At 37.9% G+C, this 14,310-nt stretch overlaps 1 protein-coding gene across 1 annotated transcript; it reads left to right on the top strand.

Annotated features, from left to right (window-relative positions):
- Positions 1-701: 701 nt before the first annotated feature.
- On the top strand, positions 702-3,582 carry LOC116525031 (olfactory receptor 52B2-like). Its single transcript, XM_032240548.1, has one exon. It carries the CDS (start codon positions 2,248-2,250, stop codon positions 3,088-3,090), a length of 843 nt encoding a protein of 280 aa, XP_032096439.1. The 5' UTR covers positions 702-2,247; the 3' UTR covers positions 3,091-3,582.
- The last annotated feature ends 10,728 nt before the right edge of the window (positions 3,583-14,310 follow it).

The following is a 14,310-nucleotide window of genomic DNA, read 5'->3' as shown; positions in this document are numbered from 1 at the left end:
AATCCCAGCACTTTGGGAGGCCAAGGTGTGCAGATCACTTAAGGCCAGGAGTTCAAGGCTAGCCTGGCCAGCATGGCCAAACCCTGTCTCTACTAAAAATTCAAAAATTAGCCAGGCCTGGTGGTGTGCACCTGTAGTCCCAGCTACTCAAGAGGCTGAGGCAGGAGAAATGCTTGAACCCAGGCAGTAGAGGTTGCAGTGAGCCAAGATCATGCCACTGTACTCTATCTAGCCTGGGCAACAGAGTGAGACTCTGTTTCAAATAAACAAACTATATGCCATGATCAGTACTTTTCAATTTTTAATGGAAACAAAACATTGATTGTAATGCATGTACCATAATTTATTTCTTGTCCTATTGATGGATATGGAAGTTTTAACAGTTTCTTTTGCTGTTGCAACAGTGTACCAAAGAACATCCTTATAGATATAGCTATATGTTCTTATGCTGTAATTTCAGCAGGTAGATGCCAAAAGTGAAATTATCGGATTAAATAATTTGAACAATTAGAATTCTTAATAGCTATTGTCAAATCACTTTCCAAAATGACTATACTAAGTTACCTGCCACCAGCAGTGGGGGCTATTTTCCTTATGTTTTCCAATATGATAAGAGAATTATGATATTTCAAGATGATGCTAATTTTCATTTTTTGAAATTTTGTAAGGTCAAGCATCTTTTCAAATGTATATTGGCCATCTGTTTTTTGCATTGACTTGTCTATTTTGATTCTTTGCACATTTTCTAATTTTTTCTTTTTCAATTATGCCACCTTTTAGTGTTTAAGAATAACAACCTTTTGTATATTACATGTTTTGTGTTTTTTTCTCCTAGAATTGTTATTTATTCTTGACTACATTTTACATAATTGCATCATCCAGTGACTACTCTCTATGAAATTTGGTTTTCTTATCTTAGTCAGATCTTTCCAACCCTCAAAACATTTTATCATGTTTATGCTTCAGACCCTCATTTAAGTTTAAAAAGTATTTTTATAGTTTTATCTTAAAAATGTACATCTTTAATTAATCTGGAATATCTATCTGTTTAGTGAGTGAAGTGGGAACTAATTTTATTCTTTTACAAAAATAATAATAGTCCAATATCCCAAAGCCATTAACCTAATAGGCTTTCCTTTCCCCCACTAAATTGAATGCTACTTTATCACATCTTGAATTCTAAATATATTTTTATTGGTTTCTAACATGTCTATTAAGTTGTACTGATCCATGTAATAGCAATAACTAGCATTTGTTTAGTGTTTATCTTACAGGCACTATGCTGGGCAGTTTACAGAAAGTATTTAAATTAATTCTTGCAAAATAAGTATGGATGGTTCAATTTCATAGATCAGGCTAAATTTCTGAGATGTGAAAAAATCTTTTTTGTCAATAATCAGAAAATCAGAAGCCTAGGATTTGAACCTAGGAATGGCTTCCCTGGTCATAAATATTTAAGCTGTGAATTAGAATATCAATAGGACTTTAACAAACACTAAAGATAGAAAAATATGTTCCAGGTTAGGATAAAAACTTGAGAAAGGTCATGAAATTTAGTAACCCAGGTTTTGTGTGGAGAATAGTTAGCATAAGCAATCTAATTTAGCTTTATTAGGTCTAAAGGCAATTAAAGCTGGAGAATAAAATAACAGTGGGATTGTGGAGAGCTTTGCATGCTTGAGAACTTTGGACTTTATAAGTCAATAAATAATCACATAAGGATTACAAGAGAAAACAGAGTAAGATTTTTGTTTTGAGGATACCACCCAGACTGCAACATAGCTGACGAATGTGAAGGAGTTGAGGTTGGGAAGCTGGGAGACAGGGAGACCAGATTAGTTTAGGACACTGTTGCAGCAGAACAGGTGAATGATGATCAAAGCCTGAGCAGCAACATGCCAATGAGAATGGGGAGGTATGTATAGGTTCTAGATATTGCTGAGATGTGATCAGAAACCTGTGTTTATATTTGTATCTACAATGATAATGTGAGAAGTGGAAGAATAACATTATATACTCTCAGTCAAGGCATTAGTGATTGATTGCATGGTCTAATGTTCAACTAATCATGGAAATTGTAACTGGCTCTGCTTACCGACATTCCTGTTCTTTAGTTTTCATAGAGAGACTCTGAAAGAAGGCATGTTTGGTACTAATCTCACCACCTTCCATCCCACTCTGTTCATTCTCCTTGGTATCCCAGGACTGGAGCAATAGCACACCTGGCTTTCCATTCCTTTCTGCCTTATGTACCTCACTGCAGTCTTGGGAAATGGCGCCCTCATCCTTGTTGTCCTCAGTGAAGGCACCCTCCATGAACCCATGTATGTCTTCTTATCCATGCTGGCTGGCACTGACATCCTGCTGTCCACCACCACTGTGCCCAAGGCCTTGGCTATCTTCTGGGTCCATGCTAGGGAGATAGCCTTTGATGCCTGCATTACTCAGATGTTTTTCATTCATGTTGCCTTTGTGGCTGAGTCAGGAATCCTGCTGGCCATGGCATTTGACTGTTATGTGGCCATTTGTGCTCCCTTGAGATACACTACCATCTTAACTCCTATGGTAATTGGAAAAATGACCTTGGCCATCTGGGGACGAAGCATTGGGACAATTTTTCCTATCATATTCCTGTTGAAGAGGCTGCCATACTGTCGGACCAATGTCATCCCCCACTCATACTGCGAGCACATTGGGGTGGCCCGATTGGCTTGTGCTGACATAACTGTCAATATCTGCTATGGCTTTTCAGTGCCAATGGCATCGGTTTTGGTAGATGTTGCACTTATTGGTGTTTCCTACACTTTGATCCTCCAAGCTGTGTTTAGACTTCCTTCCCAGGATGCCCGGCACAAAGCTCTCAATACCTGTGGTTCTCACATTGGAGTTATTCTCCTCTTCTTCATCCCGTCTTTTTTTACTTTCCTGACTCACCGCTTTGGAAAGAATATCCCCCATCGTGTCCACATACTTCTGGCAAATCTCTATGTGTTAGTTCCCCCCATGCTTAACCCCATCATCTACGGAGCAAAGACCAAGCAAATCAGGGATGGTATGGCTCACATGTTATCTGCTGCGGGGAAGTCTTGAGATAGTTCATGGTCCTTTTATAGTTTTCTCTTACCAGTAGGGGAAAAGAGAACTTGCCAAGCAAATTCCCAAGTTTAGGCACTATGGTGTGTTGTAGAAGAAAGCACATGGACTTTGGAATAAATTATACTTGGATTCAAATTCTGACTCCCTTACATCCTGATTTTGGAAAATCATGGAGAGGTTCCCATCTTTTGAAAATTTAATTTTAACCTGTAAAGTTGAACTGCTTATATGTATGCTCTAGAGTTTTTGTAAAGATTATATTAAATATGTAAACTACTTGGCATATTGCCCAGCATTATGTGGAATTTCAATGTTAGCTATAATTTTAACTTGAAGTTTGTTGCATAAGATGTCTTAGGTTACATGAGAGTTTCAATATTTCCAGAGGTTCTCCTGCCTCCTCCTGCTTACCTTCCAAGGCTGTGTCATGATCATCATCATCTCCAACATCATTGCTGTCATTATCACAAGTTTGTTGTAGAAATCAACTGGGTAATAAATATTTTAAAAATGCTTTTAAAAACATGAAGCAGCCCGGAATGGTGGCTCATGCCTGTAATCCCAGCACTTTGGGAGGCTAAGGCAGGTGGGTCATTTGAGGCTAGGAGCTCGAGACAAGCCTGGCCAACATAGAGAAACCCCATCTCTACTAAAACTAGAAAAAAAAAATTAGTTAGGTATGGTGGCGCATGGCTGTAATGCCAGCTACTGGGGAGGCTGAGGCAGGAGAATCATTTGAATCTGGAAGGCAGGTGTTGCAGCGAGCTGGGATAGCGCCACTGCAGTCCAGCCTGGGTGACAGAGCAAGATTCTATCTCAAAAGAAATGTGGGGGGGAAGAACCCCACTAAGCTGTTGAAAAAGATGAAGGTTTGCACTGATTATATTTTATATGTAAGGAATCATCACCATTATTATATTTTAAAATCCTTTGGGAGGCCAGGGTGGGTGGATCACCTGAGGTCAAGAGTTCAAGACTAGACTGACCAACATGGCGAAACCCCACCTCTACTAAAAATACAAAGTAAGCCAGGTGTGGTGGCAGGGGCCTGTAATCTCAGCTACTCAGGAGGCTGAAGCAGGAGAATCACTTGAACCTGGGAGGCAGAGGTTACAGTGAGCCAAGATTGCACTATTGCACTCAAGCTCTGGGCCATGGATTGAGACTCTGTCTCACAAAAATAAAAAAATAAAAAAAATCCTTTTACCCATCCAGGAAATAGGCCAGGTGACACTGACACAGGCACTACCCACAGACAGTTGAGGATCTGAGCTCACAGGAACAAAGAACAAGTTACGGGGCCACATTGATAATAGGAAAAATGATATGTCATATATTCAGATGTTAGAAAAATGAAGCAAGCTAATATTCTGTGATTCTAGTTCCTCTTATCTGTTTGTACCTTTAAAAAATCTAATCAGAGCTAATTCTGAATAGCTTTAATTTCCATTTATAAATTATGATGACTTACAAACTGTTGCCTTAAGCTCAGTCTTTTCCCTTGAGATCCACATTTGTATAGTCAACTATTTCTTTGACGTCTGCAGCTGTATATCTAGCAGGTATCTCAAAATAAACATGCCTGTATTAGAAAGGGTAGCTTAGGCTATGCTACAGTAACGCATCATAAAATTTCAGTGAATTATCAAAACAAAGTTAATTCCTCTCTCATTTAAAGTGTAGTGTGTGTGTCAATAGGATCTATTATCTGTTTAGTGGCTAAACAGATATCCAGGATGGATATCCTGGTTATCCCTCCATCCTGTGACATTATGTCAACATACAGTTTTCAGAGTTGCTAAAGCCAGAAAAGAGAGAGAAGCATGAGGCACAACAATTATTAATTGCCTTGGTCTTAAGTAATTCATCACTTTAATATACACTGATGAGCATGTGGCCTCGTGGCCCCAATTCAACTGCAGGGAAAGCTGAGAAAGATAAGAGCATTCATGGATTTTCAGTATTAATTGTCTCTGTCACCATCTGTACTTTTGGTTACTTAATATTTATTTGTTCCCTTTCCCAATGTAGAGACCACACTCAAATTCTGTCCACAGGAGAGACTCCAAAGTGTCACCCAAGCACTCCATCCAGCTCAGAATGTAGATCTTCAGGTGATACATGAGAACCTTTCCATCAACTTTGGTTAGGGCTCTTACTGGTCTAGAAACCTGTGATTTAAAAGGGAATTTATCTGTCTGCTCCTCACCCCCTTATAAAATACATGATGATGTAATAGGGACATCTAGCAGCCATTTGGAAAGGCAAAAAATATGAAACACACAATAATTCACAGCAATGTTTGGCTGGGCATGATGGCTCATGCCTGTAATCACAGCACTTTGGGAGGTTGAGGCAGGAGGATCACTGGAGGCTAGGAATTTGAGACCAGCTTGGGCAACATAGTGAGACGTCTCTCTACAAAAAATTTAAACCTTAAAAAAAATTGTAGCAATTTTGATATCTCTACTGGAAAGGCATTGGGAAGGCTCCATACCTTCAGTTTTGGAGGATTTTCTTAATTACACCCTTTAGGAGGCACTCTCTTGTTCATACATCAATGTCTTTTTGGAAGCTTCTTTTTTTTTTCTTCCTGGGCTACATCTGATATGGGCGTTGTGAGCCAGGTGTGGTTACATGCATCTATAGTTCCAGCTACTCAGGAGGTTAAATAGGAGGATTGCTTGAGCTCACGAGGTCCTGGCTGCAGTGAACTGTGGTTCCACCACTGACTCCAGCTGGGTGACAGAGTGAGATCCCATCTCTAAAAAAGAGTTAAAAAAATAATAAAAGGGGTATTGGGGGTTACTGTTTTCTTGGGACAGCACAGCCTTCTCAGTTCACTTCCCAGTGCTGAAAGATTGAGATGTAAGAGTTATATTAGTTCTTAAATAGTCAAAGGCTTTTTTAGCTGAGCTCTAGGTTTCTTTGGCAATAACATGTATGTTATTAAGACCTAGTAGGCTTCTCATCTATTTGGTTCCACTTATGTGCCAGTAGGTATACTCCAAAGTCTTTTAAAGACATAATTATCAAGTTTTCTATTTTTCCCTTTATCACTCTCATGTGCATTTCCCTGAACATCCTGGAGACTCACTTGGAAATATAATGCTTTAGTGTGATGGTTCCATCTTTAATTTGACCTTTGTTCTCCGTTGCTCTAGATGCTTTATCCATCTGAGATGCTTACTGGATACCACACCCATAACAGAATCTTTATCCTTAAGCGCTTAAGTTAATAAAAAAATTTTCTGGGAAGATATTGGTGAAGGCTTTAAAAACCACCTGTATTAGTCCATTTTCATGCTGCTGATAAAGGCATACCTGAGACTGGGTCATTTATAAAGAAAATGAAGTTAAATGGACTCACAGTTCCAAGTGGCTGGGGATGTCTCCCAATTATGACAGAAGGTGAAAGGCAAGAGAGCATGCATAGGGGAACTGGCCTTTATAAAACCGTCAGATTTCTTGAGACTTATTCACTGTCATGAGAACAGCATGGGAAAGACCTTTCCCCATAATTCAGTTACTTCCCACTGAGTCCTTCCCACAACACGTGGGAATTGTGCGAGCTACAATTCAAGGTGAGATTTGGGTGGGGACACAGCCAAAGCATATCACCACCTATTTTTGTTTGGAGTTTGGAAGAGAAGTTCACTTTTGCATCTCTGCAAGGCTCTGAGTTTATTATTGTTATTATTATTTTGTAACCTTCTGTGGTTGGCAGAATAATGCCCTCTCTTTACACCCGAGAATCTGTGACCTCATCCTTGGAACCTGGGCTTATGTTAGGTTATAACGGCAGAAGGGAATTAAGGTTACATAGAATTCAAATTGTTCATCAGCAGACTTTAACAAAGGATACATGATTCTGTGGGTGGAGACAATTTAATCACAATTTCATTTATAATCATTCTTGAAAATGAAAGGCAGAAGAGTCAATATTGGGACAATTGATTGGAAAAGACTCAACTGGCTATTGTCATCTTTTAAGATGAAATGGAGCCATTAGCCAAGAAATGTGGACCAGCCTTTAGAAGTCGGAAAAAGTAAGGAAACAGATTCTCCCCAGAGCCCTCAGAAAGGACTGCAGCTTTGCTGACACCTTGATTTTAGCCTGGTGAAACCCATTTCAGACTCTGACACCCAGAACTGGAAGATTAAAAAATTTGTCATTTTAGGCCACGAAGTTTGTGGTAATTCGTTGCAGCAGCAATAGTAAACTAAAATGCTCTCCAGTCTCACTCTTTTTCTCTTGCAAAATGTCCAATTATTCCATTTTTTTCTTTGCAATTCTTTCCATTTGGCTACCTCACTAAATGTTGCCAATGCATATTACCAACACTGTATTTTCTAACATCTCTTCTGCTAGAGCTACAAGCTTTGGACTCAGCTGGTCTGTTCTGACATGCTGCAGGTATACCAACTATTTTTCTATTGCATAGCACAGATAATCATTTTTTTTCAATTTCTGTTATCATATTATCTCCCCACTTGCAAATAAAATTCTGCATCTATATTGTTATTCCTCCATTTTTGTTACTTACTTACAGCGATAAGATGGGTGAGAGAGTCTAGAGAATGCATAGTCCTCTTAATTACCAATTACATTCCCAGGTGTAAACTCATTCACATGACCTCCAGCAATCAATTAGGCCATGATGCAGTAACATTTAAGCAATTCTGCTCCTTCTATAGGAGAGAGCTCTTCCTGGGAAGCAGCTAACAAGCTAGTGATACATTTAAAAAATAATAGGCCAGGCGTGGTGGCTTAAGCCTCTAATCCCAGCACTTTGGGAGGCCGAGGCAGGCAGATCACAAGGTGAGGAGTTCAAGACCATCCTGACCAACACGGTGAAACCCCGTCTCTGCTAAAAACACAAAAATTCACCGGGTATGGTGGCATGAACCTGTAATCTCAGCTACTCAGGAGGCTGAGGTGGGAGAATTGCATGAACCCAGGAGGTGGTGGTTGCAGTGAGCCCAGATTATGCCACTGCACTCCAGCCTGGGTGACAGAATAAGACACCATCTAAAAAAAAAAAAAAATAATAATAATCTTCTTTTCTAGATGGGACCACATAACTAGCATGGCTAAAAAATGTGGGCAGAAGTGAAGTGTGTCCCTTCCACATTGAGGTAGTTAAATAGCCAGTATAACTTTTGCCTGTGCTCTTTCTTGTTTATGATGACATCAGAGAAAACATGCTGAAAATAGCAGCATTTCAAGTAGAAAGAGTTTGGAATCCCAAGTCAATACTTGGAGGAGAGCCAATCAGTAGCACAATTCAACTAGCAACAACATCATTTTCTTCTCTGTGTGAACAACAAATCATGTTTTATTGTGTTAACCAAAAATGTGAAGTTATAACCTTATTAACACAGTAAGTCATTGAATCACTCTGATTCTCAGAATTTTTTGAAAGTGAAGAAACATATTTAACTAGCAGAATTTTATGAGGACTAAATGAGATTGGGTTTGAAATAATTTTTAATCTGCCAAGTACTTCATATAGGATATAACTGTTACTCTTATGCCTCTTCCAGATGGAAACATAGAAGTTATTTGTTTAATTGGAACCCTTTTCAGTGATTGCCTCTCTCCTTGCCTCTATTCTTTGGTGTCTGAAATTGCTGATCCCTGGTGAAAGCTGCAGCCTGTCTTGTTAGAAAAAAATGCATCTTCCTGGAAACCATCATTCTCAGCAAACTGACAGAAGAGCAGAAGATCAAACACCGCATGTTCTCACTCATAGGGGGGTGTTGAACAATGAGAATACATGGACAGAGGGAGGGGAGCACTACACACTGTGGTCAGTTGGGGGGAAATAGGGGAGGGACAGTGGGGGATGGGGAGCTGGGGAGAGATAGCAAGGGGAGAGATGCCAGATGTAGGTGATGGGGAGGAAGGCAGCAAATCACACTGCCACATGTGTACCTATGCAACAATCTTGCATGTTCTTCACATGTACCCCAAAACCTAAAATGCAATAAAATAAATAAATGGGAGAAAAAAATGCATCTTCTCTCCTCGGAGCTATCTCTCAATAGCTTTCAAGTTTATCTATCCTAGTGTAAGGACTGATTACGTATAGTTCTGCTGTGGGTTTTTAAAGCCCCTTTGTGATGCCCTTCATTAAACCATTCAGTCCTGATGGCCTCATGGTTCCTGTCACTGCTCCACATCCAGGTTCTCTCCTCCAAAGAGCTGATCCTCAAGAGTGGATTCATCCATATTTTCCTGAAGATTCCTCTCAGTTCATGGTCTAGAAGATGTTTTCCTCTGACTGACTGAGCAATTTATACAGAATATCTTAGGTAGTCGTGGGATGCAGAGTCCTGTGCTACACACATTGCTTTGTTCAGAGTTTTCTAGAGATAAAAATAGGAGTTCAGGTATGGTGGTTCACCCCTGTAATCTCAGCACTTTGGGAGACCAAGATGGGTGGATCACTTGAGGCAAGGATTTCGGGACCAGCCTAGACAACATAGTAAAACCCTGTCTCTACTAAAATACAAAAAAACTATCCAGGTGTGGTGGTACACACCTGTAATCTCAGCCACTCTGGAGGCTGAGGCACAAGAATTGCTTAAACCTGGGTATCGAAGATTGCACCACAGCACTCCAGTCTGGGTGACAGAGTGAGACTATGAAAAAAATAAAAATCACTTAGTCTTCACCAAAAGGACACTTAGAATATTTTTTCCAGGCTTTGAATTTTATTGTAAATTAATTTTAATTACTAGTATATGGATAGCACATTCAAGGCATAGTCTCTTTTGTTATCTATTGAATTTCTTAACATCCTAGTTGCATATTTACATAACTACTATTTCCAATGTACAAATAAAAAAATAGGGAGGGTAGGTAAATTGCAAAGGACACTGTTCTGTCTTTTGGGCTGCAGCTGACCAAAATAGAGCACACATTGTCAAGCAAAATGGGAACTTATAGGATAGAAGGAAAGAATTAGAAACTAAACTGTAGGAAGGACAAGGATATTAGACTATAGGAAGGACTAGAACTAGCATCCTCCATCTGTCATCTCTATTTTCAATGTGGTATTTTTATATCATGCTAAGATTGGCTTTCTCTATAGCCTGGAAACAGGTTTTTAGTTTTACATTTTGAAAATTTTGTCCTCTGGAGAGTGACACTCTAAAAATTTTAGGGAAGGATCTCTTGGCTCAGCTAAAGTCAGGTTTCTACTCCTAAACCAGAGTGTTGTGATGAAGAGTGGGATGCCATTACACAGACATGGTAGCTCCATGTCAACCAAATGAATAGGGAGGGTGTTTTTCAGAAAAGGAGAGCAGGGCAGATAGAAGCTCCCAACTATAGTCAAGTGCCAAATCAGAGGGAGAATCAGGTGCAGGATCTAGATCTGATTCTGAGAGACCCCTGTATTCAGATGTATTTATGTGTTTACTGTCTAGATTCTCTTTTAGCCTATAAACAGTGTGAGGGCGAGGTCATGGCTTCTTTGTTTGCTACTATATTTCCAGCATTTCACACTCAATAAATAAATACATTTTGAAGAAGTGACTTCAAAAGATAGCCTAGAGTTGCTTTTTTTTTTTTTTTCTAAACTAGCTTATTGTTTTTATCTGGAAATTTTTGAGTCACAATTCATAAAAATATGCAGTCTTAAGAAAATAATCTGTTATTCTTCCACAAAAATGTATACAATTTTAAATAATTTCTGATCTAGATAAAAGATATCTTATTGAATATGTTTTAGTTTTATGGATTTCTTTGTAAGATTAACATTATTTCATAAGAAACTTCTGTGATTATAAAGGTCTGCAGACATAATGCATTTAATCTTGTGAGTACTGATGCAATGAACATTTTTCTAAATAATTTTTTTAGTAGATTATTTTCTTTAGATCAGTATTCAGGATAAATTTACTAGTTTCATTGATTTCCTTTATTTTTCTGTTTTCTACTTCATTGATTTCTATCCTGTTTTTATTACTTCCTTTGCTATTTTTTTTAAAGACTTATCCTTCTGCAATAGAAGTATATGGTTTGTCCTGAAAAAGTATTCATGTGCACTTGAAAAGAATCTATAGCCTGCTGTCATTGGATGAAATGTTCTATATATGTCAGTTATGTCAAGATGGTTGATAGTGTTTGTGGCTCAAACCTTTTAAATTCTCACTGATATTCTAGTATGTCAATTATTGAGAGTGGCATATTAAAATGCCAGCTATTATAGTTGAATTGTCTGTTTCTTCTTTCAATTATGTAAGATTTTGTTTCATACATTTTGGGGCAATGTTTTTACATTTTGGGGCAATGTTTATACATTTTATAATTAATGTGTCTTTACTTATTGACCCTTGAAAAGTAAAATGGCTCCAGAAATATTTTGTGTCTTAAATCTATTTTATTTGATATTGATATGGTAACTTCAGAATTCTAATGATTATTGTTCACATAGCTTATATATTTCTTTTTCTTTCAAACTACTTTTACTTTTCAACCAAAATGACTCCAGAAGTATTTTGTGTCTTAAATCTATTTTATTTGATATTGACATAGTGACTTCAGCATTCTAATGATTATTATTCACATAACTTATATCTCCACTTTCTTTTCCTTTCAAACTATTTTTACTTTTCAACCAAAGTGATTTTGGTTGGAGTGTTTAGTCCATTCACATTTAGTATTATTGTCAGTATGTCTGGATTTACATCTGCCATTTTTTTTTTCTGAGATGGAGTCTCACTCTGTCGCCCAAGCTGGAGTGCAGTGGCATGATCCTAGTTCACTGCAACCTCTGCCTGCTGGGTTCAAGTGATTCTCCCACCTCAGTCTCCTGAGTAGCTGGGATTACAGGTGCATGCCACCATGCCCAGCTAATTTTTGTATTTGTAGTAGAGATGTGGTTTCACCATGTTGGCCAGGCTGATATTGAACACCTAGCCTCAGGTGATTTGCCCACTTCGCCTCCCAAAGTGCTGGGATTACAGGTGTGAGTTACCACGCCTGGCCCCAGTTTTCTTTTTATGTTTCTAGTTCCTTTTTTTTTGGCTCCTCTGTTACTCTTTTGCTACCATTTCACTTATTTTGTGGAAAATTGATATTTTTAGTTTACTAATTTCTTTCCTTTAATGATTTTAAATTATGTGTTTGCTATTTTTAGCTGTTCTATGAATTTTAAAAAATATCTCAATTTTCTTCAGATTAACACAAACAGTTTGGATAAAATGCAGGAAATTTACTCCAATATAGGTCCATTACATCACCCTTCTTGTGCTATTACGTTTTTTAAAATAATGCCAAGTTTTCTTTTATTTTTAATAAATACAAACGATTCATTTTCAACTTTTATTTTAGATACAGGGAATACATGTGCAGGTTTGTTATATGGGTATATTGTGAGATGCTGAGGTTTGGGGTACAGATCCATTACCCAGATGGTGAGCATATTACGATATAGGTAGATGTTCATGCCTCCCTCATTCCCTTTCCCAGCAGTAGTCTGCAGTGGCTATTGTTCCCATTTTTATGTTCACATGTATTCAATTTTTAGCTCCCACTTATAAGTAAGATTTATATTTTAAACCATCTTTGTATCCCAGTAATAAATCTCAATTATGGTATATAATCCATTTAGTATGCTGCTGAATTTGGTTTGCCAGTATTTTGTTGAAGATTTTTGTCTGTATTATTATTTTTTTTTTTGTAGTGTCTTTGCCTGGCTTTGATATCAGGGTAATGCTGGCCTTGTAAAATGAGTTTAGGCATTCCCTTCCTTTCAATTTTTTTTGGGAAAAGTTTGAGAAAGGTTGGTGATAGTTCTTTAAATGTTTGGTGGAACTCACCAGTGAAGTCGTCAGGTCTGTCAGGGGAGGGCTAATAGTAGCAACCTCCCTCAGTTTTTGTTTATCTGGGAAAGCCTTAACTTCTTTCTCATCTTGAGGTACAATTTGGCTGGATTCTTGGGTGACAGCTTTTTTTTCTTCACTCTGAATATATTGGGCACTGCCTTCTTTGCTCCAATGTTTCTGATGAGAAAACTGTCGATAATCCTGCTGTACGTCACTTGTATGTGATGTTAGTTGCTACTCTCTTGCTCCTTTGAAGATCTCTCATTGTCTTTGATTTTAGAGAGTTTGCTTATAATGTGTCTTGATATAGATCTCTATGAGTTCTTCTTACTTGGAAATTATTGAGCTTCTTTAATTTCATATTTATGTATTTCATCAACTTTTGGAAGTTTTTAGCCACCATTTCTTCAAATATCCCCTTTGCTCCTTTTCCTCTCTTCTTTCTGAGACTCTATAATGCTGGTTGTTGTTTGGTTATGTTGGTTGTTGGCTTGATGCTATCCTGCAAAGCCTTTAGGCCATGTTCACTTTTCTTGAATGTTTTTTCCTTTCTGTTCTCATGTGCAATAATTTCCATTGTCCTATCTTCCAGTTTGCTAATTTTTATTTCTGTTCAGATCTGCCTTTGAATCTCCCTAGTAAATATTTCAATTGTTGTCCTTTTTAGCCCAGAATGGTTTTTTTTTTTTTTTTTTTGCTTTCATTTTAGGTTTTCTATCTCTCTATTGATATTTACATTTTGTTTATACATTGTTTTCTTAACTTTCTTCACATCTTCCTTTAGTTCTTTGAGCATTGTTAAGACAGTTATTTTAAATAAAGTCTTTGTTTGGTAGTTCTGCCATCACTTCTTTTTCAGCAACAGTTTCTGCTGATTAATTATTTCCTTTGAATAGGCCACACTTTCCTGGTTTTTTTTTTTTGTATACTTTGTCATTTTTTAATTGAAAGTTGGACATTTGAATCTAATTATGTGGTAGCTTTGAAAATCAGATTCTTCCCCTTCTCCAGGGTTTTTTGTTATTTGTTGTTGTTGTTGTTGTTTATTTATTTGTTATGATTGTAGGCTGTCTTCAGGATTAGCCTGAGGTGAAAACTTAGGGTCCTCTCAAGTCTTTTCTGAGTCTGTGCCTTTTCCTGACATGCACAATCACTTTCCAAAGTTCACTATATATGCAGTTACTTTTGAATGTCCTAGTATTTAATTTTTAGGTTGCAAAAAGGGAAATAAAACAAAGGGGGTGGGCAGGGAAAGTGTACCAGCCCTTTAAATTCTCTGGAAGTCACTTTAGCTGGATGAAGGGGGAGAAGTCTGAACAAATGAGTGAAGGTGCAACAGCAATGGCTCCTATCTATTTATATCATTGTGATTAG

The sequence above is a fragment of the Sapajus apella genome, unplaced genomic scaffold (assembly GCF_009761245.1).
Source record: "Sapajus apella isolate SASKATOON/1434 unplaced genomic scaffold, GSC_monkey_1.0 scaffold47, whole genome shotgun sequence".
NCBI lineage: Eukaryota > Metazoa > Chordata > Mammalia > Primates > Cebidae > Sapajus > Sapajus apella.
Note: the sequence above shows the minus strand (reverse complement) of the source record. Positions and strands in the feature narration are given on the sequence as shown.